Source organism: Capricornis sumatraensis, chromosome 21 (assembly GCF_032405125.1).
Source record: "Capricornis sumatraensis isolate serow.1 chromosome 21, serow.2, whole genome shotgun sequence".
Classification (NCBI taxonomy): Eukaryota; Metazoa; Chordata; class Mammalia; order Artiodactyla; family Bovidae; genus Capricornis; species Capricornis sumatraensis.
Window position 1 is genome coordinate 64602607 of NC_091089.1, and position 21751 is coordinate 64624357.

General features: G+C 41.4%; 1 protein-coding gene across 1 annotated transcript; it reads left to right on the top strand.

Annotated features, from left to right (window-relative positions):
- Nucleotides 1-1482: 1482 nt before the first annotated feature.
- Nucleotides 1483-20951, top strand: LOC138097623 (serpin B10). Its single transcript, XM_068993898.1, has 7 exons — nucleotides 1483-1650; nucleotides 5838-5903; nucleotides 6349-6486; nucleotides 7500-7617; nucleotides 14955-15097; nucleotides 18309-18464; nucleotides 20547-20951. The coding sequence occupies exons 1-7, from the start codon at nucleotides 1483-1485 to the stop codon at nucleotides 20949-20951; spliced, it is 1194 nt and encodes a 397-aa protein (XP_068849999.1).
- The last annotated feature ends 800 nt before the right edge of the window (nucleotides 20952-21751 follow it).

The window sequence follows — 21751 nt, forward strand, 5'->3', positions numbered from 1 at the left end:
GTTCTATACAATGCTTGCCCGAATAGGACTCTCTAGACCTAGGAATTTGGTTTACTTTAAATTATTTAATCAGTTTGAGAAATTATTTGGCTAGAAAATGACAATAGATTGAACTCACTATTTCTTTGATAGCAATCCAGTTTTATTAAAATTAAATGAGAATATCAGGGTGATTAGAGGTGAAATTTCAAAGCTGAAAACAATATTTTAGAAAATGAGAAAGCTTGAGTTCCTTTGTCCATTATGATTGGTTTCAGGGGGTCTCAAGTGAGTGAGAATAAAGACAAGAGGCTCTTGACTTCTCTGCTTCTCTATAAGCATTTCCACTAGCTTGTGAAGGTTCCAGGTTTAAATAGGTTTTAAAAAATGATGACTAGAACCTTAAATAAAAACACTCTAAATAAAAAATAAATAAATATTTGGAAGTTTCCATTTTGTACAAAGTCCTGAGCTGGGTGCTAGCAGATGCACAAAGCAGAGTAAGAAAATTTTGCTCTCAGGGAACTTATTCTAGAGAGGAGAAGATGCGAACAGATGAAAACAGAACCAGCAGTGTGATAAGCACCAGGCAAGTGGCAAAAGCCACGTTATGGGACTTTGGTGGCAGACACGCCCCTATGAACCCCAAAGTTCAGAAAAAGCATCCAGAGGAAAAGGTCTGGAGCAGAGTTGGGTTTCCTCTTATTATGAAGGAGGATAAAGGGTCTCCATAAACCAGGATACCATCTATCAAGGTGCAAATGGACAAACAAGGTTAAAAAGTATAAAAATAGGGATGAAAGATAAGTGAGAAAAACTACAAAGTCAGAAACATGTATAATTATTCCTCATTTACTGGTAAAGCCAGCAGGTATGTGGCGTATTGAAAAGAAGCACTTGGCTGATTCTACTGCAGTTTAAACTCTGGAATTTCAACAGGGAGACCCAACTGACCAGAATCCAGTTGTCCTCTCAGGTGCTTCAGCTCTAAATTTGAGGGAGTCCTCTTAAACTCTCTGGACTTCAGTTTTCTAAGATTTATAATAATATTGGAATTATGTTCGTTCAGCTCTCAGGAGGGCATAAATACAGATATATAGATTGTTGTTGTTGTTTAGTTGCTAAATCGTGTCTGACTCTTTGCGACCCATGGACTGTAGCCTACCAGACTCCCCTGTCCATGGGATTTCCTAGGCAAGAATGCTGGAGTAGGTTGCCGTTTCCTTCTCCAGGGGATCTTCCTGACCCAGGGACTGAACCCACGTCTCTTGCATTGGCAGGCCAATTGTTTACCACTGAGCCACCAGGGAAGCCCCATATAGATTGTTACATAGGTTATTATGTATATAATCAGGTTGGATAATACATTCTTTTGTCATTTCAATGAAGGATGATAGAAAAGATAATTGTGTAAGCCAAAAAATCCATTTACAAAAGTAAAATAAATGGAAACGATTATTAATGTGTTCTTTAACTCTGCTTTGTTTTTCTTAGATCTTCCCAATGGACTCTCTAGCAAAATCTATCAACCAATTTGCTCTGGAGTTTAGTAAAAAGCTAGCTGAATCTGCTGAGGGTAAAAATATCTTCTTTTCTCCCTGGGGGATCTCAGCCTCCTTGGCCATGGTGTATTTGGGCACAAAAGGGACCACTGCAGCCCAAATGGCCCAGGTGAGTAAGAAAGGTCAGCTATTCTCTATTGGCTTAAAATGATATGCTTTTATTTGGCTTTCACCTTCATTCCTCTCCTGGAACCCAAACAGTCCACATTTTATAATCATGTCTTCCAAAATAAAAGACACACACATTTCCAGACCTTAAAAAATAAGGCTGAGAAAGTGAATCAACAAGCAACTGTTTCTAGGAAAGCTATTTAAGAACCTGTGTTCTCTGGCAAAATCACATGGAGACATGAGGTTATCAAGTCTGGTTCAAGGTTAAAATTTTTTTAAAATTTTGATTATTAAAATATTTCAAGAAAGTCATGGCTCATACTTTAATAGAGTTAGTCATCATCTTTCTAATCTTGGAAGGATTTTCTTAATGACACAAATAGAGGACTTCTTTGGTGGCTCCGTGGTTAAAATCTGCTCGCCAGTGTAGGGGACATGGTTTGATCCCTGCTCGGGGAAGACCCCACAGGCTGCAGGGCAACTGCTGTAGCCTGTGCACCTAGAGCCTAGGCTCCAAAACACGGGAAGCCCCACTCCGAGAGTGGCCTTCAGGCACTTCCAATAAAGAAAGCCCGCATGCCCACGCAAAGCAGCAAAGACCCAGCACAGTCAAAACTAAATAAACAAAATAATAAATTGATTTAAAAAGACGCAAATGGAAAAATCAGGTGAAATCTGTTTCTCATGCTTTGTTTGGTTGTTACTTTGTTCGATCCCTGCTTGTCTGGGTGAATCTAACAAATACATGAAGAACATTAAAATAGTAGAACAGTATTACTGTTTGTTTCCAAGGCAAACCATTCAATATTGCAGTAATCCACATCTATGCCCCAACCACTAATGCTGAAGAAGCTGAAGTTGAGTGGTTCTATTAAGACCTTCAAGACCTTCTAGAACAAACACCCCAAAAGATGTCCTTTTCATTATAGGAGATGGGAATGCAAAAGTAAGAAGTCAAGAGATACCTGGAGTAACAGGCAAATTTGGCCTTGGAGTACAAAATGAAGCAGGGCAAAGGCTAACAGAGTTTCCAACAACACAAGAGAAGACTCGACACATGGACATCACCAGATGGTCAATACCAAAATCAGATTGATTATATTCTTTGCAGCCAAAGATGGAGAAGCTCTATACAGTCAGCAAAAACAAGACTGGGAGCTGACTGTGGCTCAAATCATGAACTTCTTATCTCCAAATTGAGACTTAAATTGAAGAAAGTAGGGAAAACCACTAGATCATTCAGGTATGACATAAATCAAATCCCTTACGATTATACAGTGGAAGTGAGACATAGATTTGAGACTAGATCTGATAGACAGAGTGCCTGATGAACTATGGACAAAAGTTCGTGACAGTGTACAGGAGGCAGGGATCAAGACCATCCCCAAGAAAAAGAAATGCAAAAAGACAAAATGGTTGTCTGAGGAGGCCTTACAAATACAAATGCTCTTCTTTGAGAAAAGAAGAGAAGCTAAAGGCAGAGGAGTAAAGGAAAGATCCACCATCTGAACGCAGAGTTTGAAAGAAGTGCAAGGAGAGATAAGAAAGCCTTCCTCAGCAATTAATGCAAAGAAATAGAGGAAAACAATAGAACGGGAGAGACTAGAGATCGCTTTAGGAAAATTAGAGATACCAAGGGAACATTTCATGCAAAGATGGGCTCAATAAAGGACAGAAATGGTCTGGACCTAACGGAAGCAGAAGATATTAAGAAGAGGTGGCAACAATACAAATAAGAACTATACAAAAAAGATCTTCATGACCCAGGTCATCACGATGGTGTGATCACTCACCTAGAGCCAGACACCCTGGAGTGAGAAGTGAAGCGGGCCTTAGGAAGCATCACTACGCACAAAGTGGAAGTGACGGAATTCCAGCTGAGCTGTTTCGAACCCTAAATGATGATGGTGTGAAAGTGCTGCACTCACTAAAGCAACAAATTTGGAAAACTCAGCAGTGGCCACAGGACTGGAAAATGTCAGTTTTCATTCCAATCACAAAGAAATACGATGCCAAAGAATGCACAAACTGCCACACAATTGCACTCTTCTCACATGCTAGCAAATAATGCTCAAAATTCTCCAAGCCAGGCTTCAACAGTATGCGAACTTCCAGATGTTCAAGTTGAATTTACAAAAGCCAGAGGAACCAGAGATCAAATTGCCAACATCTGCTGGATCATGGAAAAAGCAAGAGAGTTCCAGAAAAACATCTATTTCTGCTTTATTGACTACACCAAGCCTTTGACTGTGTGGATCAGAACAAACTGTGGAAAATTTTAAGAGATGGGAATACCATCCACCTGACCTGCCTCCTGAGAAATCTACATGCAGGTCAAGAAGCAACAGTAAGAACTGGACATGGAACAATAGACTGGTTCCAAATCGGGAAAGGAGTATGTCAAGGCTGTATACTGAGTATTTTTTTTTGGCTCCAAAATCACTGCAGATGGTGACTACAGCCATGAAATTAAAAGACATTTGCTCCTTGGAATAAAAGCTATGATCAACCTAGTCACGTTAATCACTCAGTCATGTCTGATTCTTTGGGACACCATGGACTATAGCCCACTAGGCTCCTCTGTCCATGGACTTCTCCAAGCAAAAATACTGGAGTGGGTTGCCATTTCCTTCTCCAGGGGATCTTCCCAAGTGAGGGATAGAGAATGGTTCTCCTGCACTGCAGGCTGACTCTTTACCCACTGAGCCATCAGGGACGCCCATGATCAGCCTAGACAGCATATTAAAAAGCAGAGACATTACTTTGCCAACAAAGGTCCATTTAGTCAAAGCTATGGTTTTTTATTTTTTTATTTGGGCTTCCCTGGTGGCTTAGATGGTAAAGCGTCTGCCTGCAATGCAGGAGACCTGGGTTCAGTCCCAAGGTTGGAAAGATCCCCTGGAGAAGGAAATGGCAACCCACGCCAGCACTCTTGCCTGGAAAATCCCATGCATGGAGGAGCCTGGTAGGCTACAGTCCATGGGGTTGCAGAGAGTCAGACACCACTGAACAACTTCACTATGGTTTTTCCAGTAGTCATGTATGGATGTGAGAACTGGACTATAGAAAAAGCTGAGCACCAAAGAATTGTGCTTTTGAACTGTGATGTTGGAGGAGACTCTTGAGAGTCCCTTGGACTTCAAGGAGATCCAGTCAGTCCATCCTAAAGGAAATCAGTCCTGAATATTCATTGGAAGGACCGATGCTGTTGTTGAAGCTCCAATATTTCGGCCACCTGATGCGAAGAACTGACTCATTTGAAATTACCCTGATGCTGGGAAAGATTGAAGATGGGAGGAGAACAGAAGGACAGAAGATGAGATGGTTGGATGGCATCACCTATTCGATGGACATGAGTTTAAGCAAGCTCCGGGAGTTGTTGATGGACAGGGAAGCCTGGCATGCTGCAGTCCATGGGGTCACAAAGAGTCAGACATGACTGAGTGACTGAACTGAACTGATTACTGTATAAGCAGTTAATTTGATGTAAGCATTCTCAAATCACAGTGTTTCTATGTGTGTGCGCAGCCTTATATAGCAAAGTGAAAGTGAAAGCCATTCAGTAGTGTTATTCCTTTCTGTGAGCTGCATCCAGGATGCATGTGGGGGATATAATTAAAGGGTCTTTTTCTCTTCTTGGACAATTTAAGGGAAACACAGAGTCCATATCCTTCCTGTGAATTTTCACATAAATGCTGGGTGAACACAAAGACTCTGACTCTATCATCAGATAATGGTCGGCAGTGAGAAGTGAAGCACTTTAGTAGAAAAAACGACTAAAACTCCTGAATTTTCCAGATAATTAGGGCAATATTGGGTTTTGCTTAAATTGGCTAAATGATACACTCAATTGAATACTTAGCTTTATTCTGAAAACAATGATAGATGAAAATGAACCATGGAAAACATGAGAATTTTACATCTAAGGGTATTCCCAATCTTATTTTCAATGTCCAATGCAAAGTATTAAAGTAAAGATACTAACAACTTGAATTCAACTTAAAAATTTATTTAAAAGCAGCTCTTGACTTACTCTGTTAGTCCAGGTATTACACCAATTAAGTAAAATCAGAGCCCCCTTGATCCATTAATCATATGTTCTGCAGCTAGGGGAATGACTGGCTTGTAGAATGATCACATCTCTGCAAAATGTGCTCATGTATTGCCTTTTTATTGAAATTATAGGTTCTTCAAGTTAGCAGAGACCAGGACAGCGAATTTTGTCCTGACAGTGAAAAGAAAAGGAAAATGGTATGTCTTGTATTTCAATATCCATTTGATAATTAAGGAGAAGGTACTTTTAGCATTTTTTTTTTAGTGGCTAAATCAAACAACTTTAATAGGTAATTTTTCTTAGAAAAAGATATTAAAACTATAGGAAAATTTTAGAGCAAACAATGTCTACGCTTTTTGAAAGAGTTATATTCTTTCCCCTTATCTCTCCCCTTTCTTTCCCTTCAAAACTATTTCACTTTCAACCTTGTTCTTATTTTTGCAAACTAAGTGTGAAGAAAATTACGCCTCAACAACTTTTATATCCTGCACTAAAAATATCAAAGAAAAAAAATTTACCTACCCTACAATTGATTTCATGATCAGTTCATGAACATGAAATCATTTCTTTTATTCTAAATTGTTCATATACATGTGTTTCTTTTTCAACATTTTTATTTGACAAATTTATTTTCTTTGAAAGGAATTCAATGTGGGCAAGCCTGAAGAAATACACTCTTATTTCCAGACATTTATTTCAGAAATTAACAGTTCCAGCCATGCTTGTATACTTAAAACAGCCAACAGGATCTACGGGGAGAAAACGTATCCATTTCACAAGGTAAGTGCAAACCTCTTATTTTAAGTGGATGGGAAAGAAAGGGCCATGTGAAACCAATCAAACACTTGGTACTTTTCTACAGGGACCCTGGGGACAATCTTAATGTATAGGGTGTCTGTGGTTAGTATTTCTGATGATCATTTAAACTGACCAATGTGTCAAGTTGTAAAGGAAACCAACACTGTATCCCAAACCACATCGAGTGATCAGAATTTTATGCCCATAACAAAGGGGTACAACCCACTAACACACATAGAAATGTGGCTTACGTAACCCCTGGGCCAACATTTGTTTCATGGGAAATAGAACAGAAGGTCTAGGGTGGTTCCATATGGTGAATCTGAAGGAGCAGAGGGTGGCATGACCATCAGAGGGTGGCTGGAGACTGTCCTCAAGAGCAAAGCTGACTTTAGGATCAGATAAATCGCTTCACATCATGACTTCAGAAACATTCTTTACATGCAGTTAAGTCATCGTCTCTTCTCTGGTGGCTGAGACCCCACAGTGCAGACCCTCAGGGGAGCCACCCCTACATCTGGCCAAACGTTTAGTTCTTCCTGTTTGTCTGCCCCACTCTTTGGCACGTTTCAGAAAGAGCCAGAAGACCCAGGTGCCCAGTGGGTAAGAAGTAAAGCGACTGAATAGGATAGAAGGATAGCAACAGAAAAAGTCGAGCTGTGCAGTGGTGAAGACCCCTGGGAATAAGATCCCACCTGCCACATGGCACGTATATGTATGCGGATGTGGGGGCTCCAGAGCTGTGGGGGGCAGGCCTTCCCTCCGCAACTGCAGTTCTGCATGGCTAGCCTGCATCCAGCTAAGTGTGCACAGGGGAGCTTAGTTTCTAACCATAGCCGGAGTATGGAAAGACTGAAGAAAAAAATGGGGTGCAAGTTTGCAAATATCCATCTAGCTGGACTTTTTTTTTTCTTGATAATCTAAATAGACTTGATGTCTCAGCTTTCATAAAAAAAAAAAAATCTACACAAGGAGATTTTGCCTATATCTTCCAGAAATATTTAGAAGATGTGAAAACATATTTTGGTGCAGAGCCACAGTCTGTGAACTTTATGGGAGCTTCTGACCACATCAGAAAGGAGATCAACTCTTGGGTTGAAAAACAGACTGAGGGTAAGCTTTCTCCAAGGTGATCACCAGTGTATTTTTGAAAAGTATCACTTTATCATTTTGAATTGTGTTATGTTAAGTATTTGCATTTCTTAAATAGAACTGTGGGCATATTCTAATTATTCAGAACATTTGTTTTTATTCTAAGTCTTATCTGAAACAGATAAGACAACCATTTTATTAATACCAAGTAAACAAGAAAATGATCAGACTCTAGTAGTTCCAAAGAGGACTCTAGAGAAATGCAAAAAGTTTTGGAATACTGATGCATATGCGGTTTCTAAAGAAAAGTGGCTGCTAATGAATAATTAAAGTGTGGCATTAAATATACTGTATAACCTTAAGTAAGTTTCAGAATAAGGTCATATATTAGAACAGATTTAAAATACAGTAACTATCCCAGTAATAGAATAGAAGCTTGTTGTTGCTGTTGTTGTTCAGTTGCTAAGTCGTGTCTGGCTCTTTTTGACCCCGTGGACTGCAGCACACCAGCCTTTCCTGTCCTTCACCATCTCCCAGAGTTTGCTCAGATTCATGTCCAAAAAAGACAGAAGTTTATCTCTGACTTAATCGTCGCAGGATAGATAAGCATTCTGTCCCCAGAGGCCTTCCAGAGATACAACCTTGTGTGTTAAAGCTGCATTGTCAAGATGTGGCTTTTATATTTGGCTAAGACGGTGAAGAAAGCTGAGCACTGAAGAATTGATGCTTTTGAACTGTGTTGGAGAAGACTCTTGAGAGTCCCTTGGACTGCAAGGAGATCCAACCAGTCCATTCTGAAGGAGATCAGCCCTGGGATTTCTTTGGAAGGAATGATGCTAAAGCTGAAGCTCCAGTACTTGGGCCACCTCCTGCGAAGAGTTGACGCATTGGAAAAGACTCTGATGCTGGGAGGGATTGGGGGCAGGAGGAGAAGGGGACGACCGAGGATGAGATGGCTGGATGGCATCACTGACTTGATGGGCGTGAGTCTGAGTGAACTCTGGGAGTTGGTGATGGACAGGGAGGTCTGGCGTGCTGCGATTCATGGGGTCGCAAAGGGTCGGACACGACTGAGCGACTGAACTGAACTGAACTGAAGATGATTCTTGGGCTGCCCTGGTGGCTCAGTAGTAAAGAACCCATATGCCAATGCAGGAGATTCGGGTTCAGTCCTTGGGCTGGGGAGATCTCCTGGAGAAGGAAATGGCAAAACACTCCAGTATTCTTGCCTGGAGAATTCCATGGACAGGGGAGCTTGGCAGGCTACAGTCCATGAGGTCGCAGAGTGGCACACGACTGAGATTGTGCACACAGGGGATGACTCTTAACACTTGTCAGTTTCACAGTCAGCAGGAAATGGGGAGGATAAAGCCTCTGCTTTTAAGTGGCTGCCCTGAGACTTTCACACATCAGTTCCACTTAGATCCCAGACTTGGGGACATGGCATACATTGCGCTTTGGTGACCATTTTGCCTTAGCTTGCCTGGGAATTTCCTGGCTTTATTTTCTGAAAGTCTCTCAGTTCTGGACAAACCGAGATAGTCAGTTACCTGGACTTGTAGTAAAAGATGAATCCCAACTCCCTAAGCTGATATAGAAGCTCAGCGTGACCGCGGGGTCTTGCCTGTCTCTCCGTTCCAACTCTTACCATTCTCTGACTCAAAATTAATGCTCAGGAATTTCAAGTGGCACAGAATCCCAGAAGATTCCTGTGCTACTTCCCAACCCCACACATTTTCTCCTGTGTCCCCTCAATCGGAAACTGCCCCTCTCCTGCCACTCCCAGCCCCTTCACGGCCACTGGATAACAACTCAGGGCCTCCCTCAGACAAACAGCTTTCCTCCTTGCTCTCAGAGCCTCTTTGGGAACATTTACCTTGACACTCACCACGTTGTTCCTAAAACTAACAATTGTTCAGTTGTTCATTGAAGTCCCTGCCTCTCCCACTAGATTCAAAGACCTAAGTGCAATCAGTTCAGTTCAGTTCAGTTGCTCAGTCATGTCCTACTCTTTGCGACCCCATGAATTGCAGCACGCCAGGCCGCCTGTCCACCACCAACTCCCGGAGTTCACCCAAACTCACGTCCATCGAGTTGGTGATGCCATCCAGCCATCTCATCCTCTGTCCTCCCCTTCTCCTCCTGCCCCCAATCCCTCACAGGATCAGAGTCTTTTCCAAGGAGTTAACTCTTCACATGAGGTGGCCAAAGTACTGGAGTTTCAGCTTTAGCACCATTCCTTCCAAAGAACACCAGGACTGATCTCCTTTAGAATGGACTGGTTGGATCTCCTTGCAGTCCAAGGGACTCTCAAGAGTCTTTGGCATCAATTCTTCGGCGTTCAGCTTTCTTCACAGTCCAACTCTCACATCCATACAGTGCAATAACACTACCTTATTTGAGTTTCTGCTATAAATCACTAACAAATAATAGCCTTGCTCATGGTAGCTGTTCAGAACATTAATGTTTATTGAAGTGAATTGAGGAAGCTGGCAGCCGTAAATTCTCAGTTCTTATTTCACTGAACTAGTGACTCAGAGGAGAAGGCGATGGCACCCCACTCCAGTACTCTTACCTGGAAAATCCCATAGACAGAGGAACCTGGTAGGCTGCAGTCCTTGGGGTTGCTAAGAGTCGGAGACAACTGAGCAACTTCACTTTCACTTTTCACTTTCATGTATTGGAGAAGGAAATGGCAACCCACTCCAGTGTTTTTGCCTGGAGAATCCCAAGGACAGCAGAGCCTGGTGGGCTACCGTCTATGGGGTCGCACAGAGTCAGACATGACTGAAACGACTTAGCAGCAGCAGCAGCAGCAGCAGCAGCAGCAGTGACTCAGAAGCCATGCTGAGGCAGGAGTGACTGTTTTCCTAACTTATGCCTGATTTGGATTCATCCAAATGTGCGTCTGGTTTGAGAATTATAAATTAGCCTGTATTTGCAGAACGAAACTACTTGCATTGTTCCAGTTCATGTGAGAACCAAATGTCATTGTACAGGCAAAAGCACATTGAAACGGACACCACAGACTCAGCGTAGGAGCTGTGCTAAGTCACTCAGTTGTGTCCGACTCTGCGACCCCGTGGACTGTAGCCCGCCAGGCTCCTCGCTCCATGGGATTCTCCAGGCAAGAATGCTGGAGGGGGTTGCCATGCCCTTCTCCAGGGGAATCTTCCCGACACAGAGATCGAACCCGTGTTTCTTATGCCTACCTGCATTGGCGAGAGGGTTCTTTCCAGGGGAAGTGGAAGCAATTACAGTGTCGGAGCTGCCCTAAATCTCAGCTCTCAAATGCCTGCCCTCTGCCTGCTCGGGTCCCTAGAAGATGGAAGAGGGCCTCACAGACAGGAAGGCAGGGAGCAGCTCATACGCTGTCCTTCAGCCAAGCACACCCTCTCAGAGCTGAGTAGGGAGTGGCTGTCCGACGCTCACGAGATCGGTTTGCATAAGGGTCTTGCCATCTTCCCCATGTAGGCTGATGCACTCAAGGAGCATGACAGAATCCATTCCACCAGATCACAGAGCTGTCCAGACTTCCTGTGATGAGAGAAGTGTGCCATAAATCTGAGGGCTGCCATAGCAAAGGACCACAGACTGTGTGGTTTAAACCAATGGAAATATATTCTCGGATAGTGCTGGTGCTTCCCCAGTGGCTCAGTGGTAAAGAACGTGCCTGCCAATGAGGGAGACGCAGGAGACGCAGGTGCCACGCCTGGGTGGGGAAGATCCCCTGAAGGAAATGGCAGCCCACTCCAGTATTCTTGCCTGGGAAATCCCATGGACACAGGAGCCTGGCGGGCTACAGTCCAAGGGGTCGCAAAGAGTCAGACACCACTTAGTGCTAAGCAGTGTGACCGCACAGCTCTGGAGGCTGCACCCCTGAAATCGAGGTGTTAGCGGCCTTTGTTATGCAGTCGCTAAGCTGTGTTTCACTCTTCGCAACCCCGTGAACTGTGGCACGACAGGCTTCCACTTCTTTGGAAAGTTTTAGGAAAGAAGCCATTCCATGCCTCTCTCCTAGCTGCTGACGGTTGCTGGCAACACTTGGCCTGTAGAAGCGACTCTCCGGTCTCAGCCTCTGTTGACAGACGGCTTTCCTCTCTTCTGCTCCTTTGTCTTTGTGTTTTCACACTCTGTGTGTCTGTGTTTGAATTTCTCTCCTTTTATAAGGACACCTGTCATTGAATTACAGGCCCAACCTAAGCCAGTATGACTTCATTTTAACTTGATTGCGCCTTCAAAGACCCTGTTTTGAAATGAGATCACATTCACAAGGACTGGGGGTTAGGAACTAATGTATCTTTTGGGGAGGACAAAATTCAGCCCACAACAGCAATCAGTTCAGTTCAGTCACTCAGTTGTGTCCGACTCTTTGCAACCCCATGAACTGCAGCACACCAGGCCTTCCTGTCCATCACCAACTCCTGGAGTTTACCCAAACTCATGTCCATTGAGTTGGTGATGCCATCCAACCATCTCATCCTCTGTTGTTCCCTTCTCCTCCTGCCCTCAGTCTTTCCCAGCATCAGGGTCTTTTCAAATGAGTCAGCTCTTCCATCAGGTGGCCAAAATAAATATTAGAGTTTCAGCTTCAACATAAGTCCTTCCAATGAACACCTAGGACTGATCTCCTTTAGGATGGACTGGTTGGATCTCCTTGCAGTCCAAGGGACTCTCAAGAGTCTTCTCCAACACCATAGTTCAAAAGCATCAATTCTTCAATGCTCAGCTTTCATTATAGGCCAACTCTCACATCCATACATGACCACAGGAAAAACCATAGTCTTGACTAGACAGACCTTTGTTGACAAAGTAATGTCTCTGCTTTTTAATATGCTGTCTAGGTTGGTCATAATTTTCCTTCTAAGGAGTAAGCCTCTTTTAATTTCATGGCTGCAGTCACCATGTGCAGTGATTTTGGAGCACCCCCAAAATAAGGTCAGCTACTGTTTCCACTGTTCTCCTATGTATTTGCCATGAAGTGATGGGACCAGATGCCATGATCTTCGTTTTCTGAATGTTGAGCTTTCAGCCAACTTTTTCACTCTCCTCTTTCACTTTCATCAAGAGGCTTTTTAGTTCTCTTCACTTTCTACTATAAGGGTGGTGTTATCTGCATATCTGAGGTTATTGATATTTCTCCCGGCAATCTTGATTCCAGCTTGTGCTTCTTCCAGCCCAGTGTTTCTCATGATGTACTCTGCATAGAAGTTAAATAAGCTGCTGCTACTGCTGCTAAGTCGCTTCAGTCGTGTCCGACTCTGTGTGACCCCATAGACAGCAGCCCACCAGGCTCCCCCATCCCTGAAATTCTCCAGGCAAGAACACTGGAGTGGGTTGCCATTTCCTTCTCCAATGCATGAAAGTGAAGAGTGAAAGTGAAGTAGCTCAGTCGTGTCCGACTCTTAGCGACCCCATGGACTGCAGGCTCCCAGGCTCCTCCATCTATGGGATTTTCCAGGCAAGAGTACTGGAGTGGGGTGCCATTGCATAGAAGTTAAATAAGCAGGGTGATAATATATAGCCTTGACGTACTCTTTTTCCTATTTGGAACCAGTCTGTTGTTCCATGTCCAGTTCTAACTGTTGCTTCCTGACCTGCGTACAGATTTCTCAAGAGGCAGGTCAGGTGGTCCAGTATTCCCACCTCTTTCAGAATTTTCCAGTTTATTGTGATCCACACAGTCAAAGGCTTTGGCACAGTCAATAAAGCAGAAATAGATGTTTTTCTGGAACTCTCTTGCTTTTTCCATGATCCAGCGGATGTTGGCAATTTGATCTCTGGTACCTCTGCCTTTTTGAAAACCAGCTTGAACATCTGGAAGTTCATGGTTCACGTATTGCTGAAGCCGGGCTTGGAGGATTTTGAGCATTACTTTGCTAGTATGTGAGATGAGTGCAATTGTGCGGTAGTCTGAGCATTCTTTGGCATTGCCTTTCTTTGTGATTGGAATGAAAACTGACCTTTTTCAGTCCTGTGGCCACTGCTGAGTTTTCCAAATTTGCTGACATAGTGAGTGCAGCATTTTCACAGCATCATCTTTTAGGATTCGAAATAGCTCAACTGGAATTCCATCACCTCCACTAGCTTCATTTCCAGTGATGCTTCCTAAGGCCCACTTGACTTCACATTCCAGAATATCTGGCTCTAGGTGAGCGATCACACCATCGTGATTATCTGGGTTGTGAAGATCTTTTTTGTACAGTTCTTCTGTGTATTCTTGCCACCTCTTCCTAATATCTTCTACTTATGTTAGGTCCATACCATTTCTGTCCTTTATGGAGCCCATTTTTGCATGAAATATTCCCTTGGTATCTCTAATTTTCTTGAAGAGATCTCTATTCTTTCCCATTCTATTGTTTCCCTCTATTTCTTTGCACTGAACACTGAGGAAGGCTTTCTTATCTCTCCTTGCTATACTTTGGAACTCTGCATTCCAATGCGTATGTTTTTCCTTTTCTCCTTTGCTTTTCATGTCTCTTCTTTTCACAGCTATTTGTAAGGCCTCCTCAGACAGCCATTTTGCCATTTTGCATTTCTTTTTCTTGAGGATGGTCTTGATCTCTGTCTCCTGTACAATGTCATGTATGTCCATCCAGAGTTCATCAGGCACTCGTCTATCAGATCTAGTCCCTTAAAGCTATTTCTCACTTCTACTGTATAATCATAAGGGATTTGATTTAGGTCATACCTGAATGATCTAGTGGTTTTCCCCACTTTCTTCAATATTCTTCCTCAAATACATAGCCTAAATATTATCTTGAGGAAGCATCAGAAACATCTGAGCTGAGAGGCAAGCATTCTAAAAAAATTTTTTTTTCAAAAGTATCAAGGTCATGGAAGACAAAGAATGGAATGTGAAACTGCCTCGGCTTAAAGAGGACTAAAGAGGAAATGGCAGCTAAGCGCACCTTGAGCCCTTGGATTGATTTCTAATCTAGGAAAAAAGGACACTATTGGAACAACAGATGAAATAATTTAAACAGGGGACAGCTCTTGTGGTCCAGCGGGGTTGGGATTTTGCCTTCCAAAACATGGGGTATGGGTTTGATCCCTGGTTGGGGGCTAAGATATCGCATGACTTGTGGCCCAAAAATGAAAACATAAAACAGAAACAGTATTGTAGCAAATTCAGTAAGGACTTTAAAAATGGTTTACATAAAAATTATTTTTTAGAAGAAGTCTAAAGAGATCTGTTAATATTAATAGTATTCTATCAATACTGACTTCCTGGTTTGAATTTTTATGGGTATAAGATGTTACCGTTAAACAGTATTTCATGATCATCAGTTTTATAAGCATGGCATTTCACCAGGATGTAACTATATCATTTGGAATCTGTCCCTTTGCTTTTGTAGGAAAAATCCTGAATCTCCTACCTGATGACGCTGTGGGCCCTACAACCAGAATGGTTCTGGTGAATGCCCTTTACTTTAAAGGAGTCTGGGAACATCAATTCCTAGTCCAAAATACCACAGAAAAGTCATTCAAAATAAACAAGGTAGGAGCCTGTTAATAACCAGCATGTATTTTATAAGACATTGCAAATGAAATTCTATTTTGAATTCATTCTATCTGAGTATATGTTCCTGTAAACTTGGGCAGGGATGACTGACCTAAAAGCCCCAGTTTCATCCCACCTGGACATCACCCTTTCATAATTTTAATCCCTGTAAACGGACCATGCACAGATTTTCTCACTCACCCCTTGCTGCGATCATGGTAGAGTGGGTAAGGGAGTTACTGCACTTATTTTCCAAGTTAGAAATGCAGTGGGGCTACGCGACCAGATTCATCCCAAGTTTACTTGTTTTGGTTGCATTGCAGTTTCTCTGGTCAATAGAGGAACCAACCACTAAATGTCCGGTGTTGGGGTGTGTGTGTGTTACTTGCTTTTTGCGACCCCACAGACTGTACCCCGCCAGGCTCCCCTTTCTATGGGAGTGTCCTGGCAAGAACACTGGAGTGGGTTGCCATTTCCTCCTCCAGGGGATCTTCCCGACCCAGGGGTTGAACCTGGGTCTCCTGTGTCTCCTGCAGTGGCAGGCGGATGCTCTGCCACTGAGCTACCAGGGGAGCCCCAAGTGCCTCGAGCTGTGCCTCAGTTAGCAGGCTGCAGAACCATGATTCCCTGCTCTTCACTTACGAGTTCTGTTCTTGTTCTAGTAAGCTAGCACCGTCTTACACCAAACTGTTACTTTTCCAGAAGAAAAAGAAATAAAAAGCATTTTAAAGTCTCATCTCTTTCTTTAAGTTTTCCCTCTGGGCTGGCGCACAGAGCATCTGTTTTTGTAGTGGGCACTTACTTCAGCAACAAGGGAGATGAGCAGAAGGTCACAGATACACCCAAGGGCTGGAATGTGGCTGGGTCTTGAGACTTGAATGGAAACTAGGATTCAAATATTGTCAGGATTCATTCTCTATCTTCTCAACTCTGTTTCTCCCATCCTTCTCTCAATCTGCAGTCTGATCTCCATTCTAGAGATGAGTTTGATAGGTCACATTCCAAATTCTTAGGAAAAGAACTGACTGGCCAAAGTTTGTGAAACTGTTTTAGTCCTGGGTGGATTATCTCACTTAGACACTGCTGCTGATGACATACTGCTGTAACAATATGTTGTGTGCAGTAGGCAATTTTCAGATAATCTGGGGGGAAAAGATGTAGAAAGGACTGAGTTTATAATCCAACAGGCTAACTGGAAATAAGCTGGATAGTTACTCGGCTTAATAAAACCACTAGAAATTTTCAGCTGCAGGTGATAGAAAAGCATTCCAAACTAGCTCCAGGGACATGAGAATTATATTAGTGTTAGCTCGGGGGCTTCCCTGATGGCTCAGGAGTAAAGAATCCACCTGCCAGTGTGGGAGATGTGGGTTCGATCCCTCAGTCAAGAAGATCCTCTGGAGAAGTAAACACCTCCAGTATTCTTGCCTGGGAAATCCCATGGACAGAAGACAATGGCGGGCTATTGTTCATGGTGTCACAAAAGAGTCAGACACGAATAAGAGACTAAACAACATCAAAGAAACTAAGAGGAACCAGGAACGGGGCCTCTAGAGCCTCAAACAATCTGTCCTCTCTGCCTCTACCCTTGAGCCATCATTCTTGCTCTCCTCTAATATTAGGGATGGAGTTTATCCGTATGGCCGGGAATAGGACTGCCCTTTATTCTAGCTTCACAACGCCACTGTGAATACAGAGAGAGTCTTGGCTGCTAGCTCTAGCAGAATGCTCCCAAAGAACACTCTGATTGGTCCCACCCGTATGCTTATCTTTGAGACAGTCATTTCAGCACAGAGCATCCTGAGTGAACAGCCCTGGTCACGAGGCCACCACCTTAGCAGAAAGGTAGGGCTCTGTGACGGACATTCAGCACCACATAGAGTGGATGGATAAAAAGTATAAAATATCTGAATTGCAGGGTTTTGCTTTTGCTTACCATTGGCTTTACTAACATTTCATAATGTCATGTATCTACCATTATAGTATCATACAGAATAATTTCATTGTCCTAAAAATTCCCTGTACTCAACACATTCACCCCTCCCTCGAAGTCTCTGGCAACGATGATCTCTTTACTGTCTGCATAACTTTGCCTTTTCCAGAATGCCATAAAATTGGGATTACATAGTATGTAACCTTCTCGAAGGTGCAACCACCTTCTTCTACTTAGCAATATGTCTTTAAAGTTCCTCCAATGTGTATTTAAAGCCATTTTTTCTGGCTTGACAGGTCATTTCACTTTATTGCTGAATAATCCTCCATTGTATAGATTTAAGATTTTGTTGATCCATTTGCCTTTCTGAAGGGCATTTTGGTTCTTTATGACTCAAACTGCTATAAGCATTTCTGTGCAAGATTTTGCGTGAACATGTTTCTAGCTCGTTCTGGTGACTGTCCAGGAGCACAGTTGCTGGATCACTTGGTAAGGCCGTGTTCAGCTTTGTAAGAAACCGCTGCACTGTCATCTGGTGTGGCTTCCACTTGGCATTCCCATTGGCAGAGAATGCAGCTCCATCTTAGCTAGAAGTTTGTGTCATCAGGGTTTTGAACTTCTGGCCATTCTATTAGCTGTGACACTCCACAGCTAATATTCACTGTTTTAATTTGCAATTGCCTAAGCACATAGGATTGAACACCTTTCACATGCTATAGGTTTTCCTTTGGAGAAGTATCAGTTCAGATCTTTTGCCTATTTTTTAGGTGGGGTTTGTTGCTTTATCATTGTTGAGTTTTAAGAGTTCTTCACCAATTTCAGATACTGGTATTTTATCAAACATATGTTTTGCAATCCTTAGCTCCTAGCTTATTGCTTGTGTTTCCCTTCTCTTAGTGGATTTCAGTTTTATGATATTAAAAGGCTGTCTCAAATGTTTGCATCTGAAATGCAACTTTGTTTCCGAATCATTGGTATTTTCATAGTTTGCTTAAGATTATATATTCTTTTAAGTGTTTGGTAGAATCCAGCTTGCCATGATTCATAGAGGATGCCATAATACTGTTGGAGAAAGAAACTCTCACATCATTTATTGATGATGTTATCCAGTAGAACACATATTTCCAGAAAGCAAGGTTTGAATAATTTTATTTAGTATTTAGCAGAGGATCATCATCTTTGTCAGTGTCCCAGATGGCTGGGAACCAATGTTGCTAAAGAATTAAGAATTTGGTGAGATACCTCCGCAGTGATGTTGCTGCATATGCTCTACAGACTACAAGCAAACCAGTGCAAATGATGTCCATGAAAGAAAAACTTCAAGTATTTTACATAGAACGTCCACAAGCCATAGGCCTTCAACTCTACTATGAGAGCCGTGACCTCAGTCTGCTCATACTACTGCCAGAAGACACTGATGGGCTGGATCAGGTAAAGGGGTCAGTCTATTCATACCTCCCTCCTTTCCTCTCCCCTTTGGTAACATTTCTTTTCTCTCTGTGAGTCTATGTCTATTTTGCAAATGCATGCAAAATCACTTTAGTGATGTTTGAGTCTGTGCAACCGCATGGACCCACCAAGTTTCTCTGTCCATGGGATTCTATAGACAAGAATACTGGAGTGGGTAGCCATTTTCTCCTCCAGGGAAACTTCCAGATCCAGGGATTGAACCTGTGTCTCTTATGTCTCCTGCATTGGCAGGCAGGCTCTTTACCACTAGCACCACCTGGGAACATTTACTTGCATGGAAAAATAACTTTAAAAAAAAGACAGCAGTCTGACATGAAGATGGTTCTACTGTTTATCTGTCCCAGGAAAAAAGATATGATCTTATAAAGATATGATCTCCCAGTTCTTGAATTTCTGCACAGGAGGGCAACCAACACACCTTCAGCCCTAGGTACTGTATTTTCACGTCTCACCTAAGTTTACAAAACTTTGTAAGGTTGATGTTACTATTTCTCAGGAAGGATAAGTAGTCTACAGAGACCTTTAGCATTGAGTAGACACACAAACAACCGCTAGAAATATTTATTGTGAGTAACAAAGCTGTGTAGATTGATCATAACAATCTTTCAGGTAGTATAGGTCTTTTTTCTCCTTCTGGTAGAACCTACCTAATTTTTAAATCACATGCATTAAGCTAGCCTTAGATATACATTTAAAAACATTAAACAGAGTCTAAAACATTTTTTTTCACATTTTTTTTTAAATTTTAAAATCTTTAATTCTTACATGTGTTCCCAAATATGAACCCCCCTCCCACCTCCCTCCCCATAACATCTCTGTGGGTCATCCCCATGCAAGAATGCTTTTTATCAAGTAAACACTCTTCAGAAGATATAGTCTGTATCAACGCATCTTCAGGTTATTACTTAAGTTGTTCACCAGTTAAACATCTCTTAAGCCTGACTTTGGCCAGATCACATTTCTGAGCAATTCATGTGCAATAAGTGGTCTGTCTTTCTTTGCACTGTGAGTAAGTTTTCATGTGTGCCAGATTATTTATATTTCTGCTTCCACTGCCCTCCTGTTGTTTAGAAAGATTTCTAGATAGTGTCATAAAATTTGTGAAACTGGAGAGGATGGTAAGACCAAGTGTGAATACTAAACCATTAGAGTTACATCATTATAGGCCTTTGTTTTTTTAGAAAGTGCAAGTTCCTGACCTGAAAACATTATCACTTTAATGCACATCATTTACATATGTGTCATTGATAGCAATACTTGGATCTAGAAAACTCCAAAGTAGCAAAATCATGTGCTTTAAACAAACATGTTATTTAAAAAATCAAACATTGCTTTTTATCCTATATATGTAATGCATATGTGTATATACGTATATATTTATTGTTTTAAAATTTTAAATATCAAGAGAAAAAGCAGCTTCAAAATTACTATTTAAAACGTTATTATTCTTAAGATAGAATGATTTTCCTTTCTTTACTATTCTTTTTTCCCGTAATTTATAGTTACTAGTTTCATATTGGTGTGATTATAGAGTATAGGTGTTTTATTTTATCTCAGATTTTCTTTTTGAAGGATTGTATACTGTGCTAATGAAACTAATTTAATAAATTAGTTATGAACTAGTTTATTAGTTAATAAACTAGTGTTAAACTAGTTAATACAACTAATAAAAATAATTTTTTTGGTTCCCTGGCATACAATGTGTCCTAGAGTATATGCTTTTGTGTTGATGACATCTAAACATATATTTATACTAATATATTTGTGTATGTAGTTGCTGTCTTGGAAATATAGAAGTACTTCTGTTTTGAATCAAGGTCTAACTTATTAAGCCTGAGAACTATTAATCTGCAAAATGATATATCAACAGTGCGAAAGATCTCTTTATAAACAAAAAACTTCCAAATGTGTGTGTTTTGTTACCTTTGGTAATGGGAGTGATTATAATTCATCTATGTAATATCTAGAGATTTCACTCAACCTTTATTTCTTATTTCGTAATTGGAAATTACTGATTCTTTCTTCATTGGCCCCAAATTGCAGCTGGAAAAGGCCATCACCTATGAGAAGCTGAGTGAGTGGACCAGCGCAGACGTGATGGAGTTGTGCAATGTGCAGTTAAACCTTCCCAAGTTCAAGCTGGAAGAGACTTACGACCTCAAGTCAACTCTGAGCAGTATGGGGATGAGTGATGCCTTTAACCAGAGCAAAGCTGATTTCTCAGGAATGTCCTCAGAGAGAGACCTATTTCTGTCCAATGTTTTCCATAAGTCTTTCCTGGAAATAAATGAACAAGGTACAGAGGCTGCAGCTGGTACTGGGAGTGAGGTGAGTGTAAGAAAGAAACTCCCCTCCATCGAATTCAATGCCGATCACCCGTTCCTCTTTTTCATCAGGCACAACAAAACCAACGGCATTTTATTTTATGGGAGATTCTGCTCCCCCTAAACCCTGCGTCTCTCTCATCAAACAAGAGCATCTTACAGTGTGAAAAATACACGTGTGATGGAAAACACAATTACAATAAAACCAGTTTGTAGCCTGACTCTTTCTTATGCATAAATATTAGAAAGATTATCTTGAAAGAATATATTCTAGTGATCCTATCAGGCCTACATAGCTAGAGAGAATGCAAATTTAATTTTTAAATCATTTGAATGTGATTTTTATTTACATTTCAGAAACTTGGTTATTCAATCAAATGCCTTACAATGCTTGGCCTACCTGGTCACTGTATTTCCATTGTCACATATTTCACATGCATCATTTAGTGAAGAAAAATCTTTATAAAGGTGATATAATGATATAACTGATACTGATATGTGAATTTAAAAGTATTCTAAAATAAAAATTTTATTAGAAAGAATTACTATGGGTAACAGCTGTCACATTATCTTTGCTTTTAAAAATCTTATAAACTAGAAGAGTAAATTTCTAATTTATATAAATGAATATTGTTAGGTATAAGAAGATATTCTTATTAAAATTTTATCTCCACAAAAATTGCCTGCGTTTTTCCAATTTCTACTAAAAATGCTCCTACACAATGGCTTATTGGTAGTTGCGTCAGCTGTTATTCTAATTTTAGAGACTGAGTGTATCATTCTAGTTGCTTTTTCCATTTTAATTTACTAAGTGAAAGATATAATCTACTAGGGATCTGATATGAACAGTGTATGAACTAGTACAAGAAAATGTGTTTTCTGCATCAAATCTTGTTTTGGTATCACAGAATTTAAAAAAAAAAA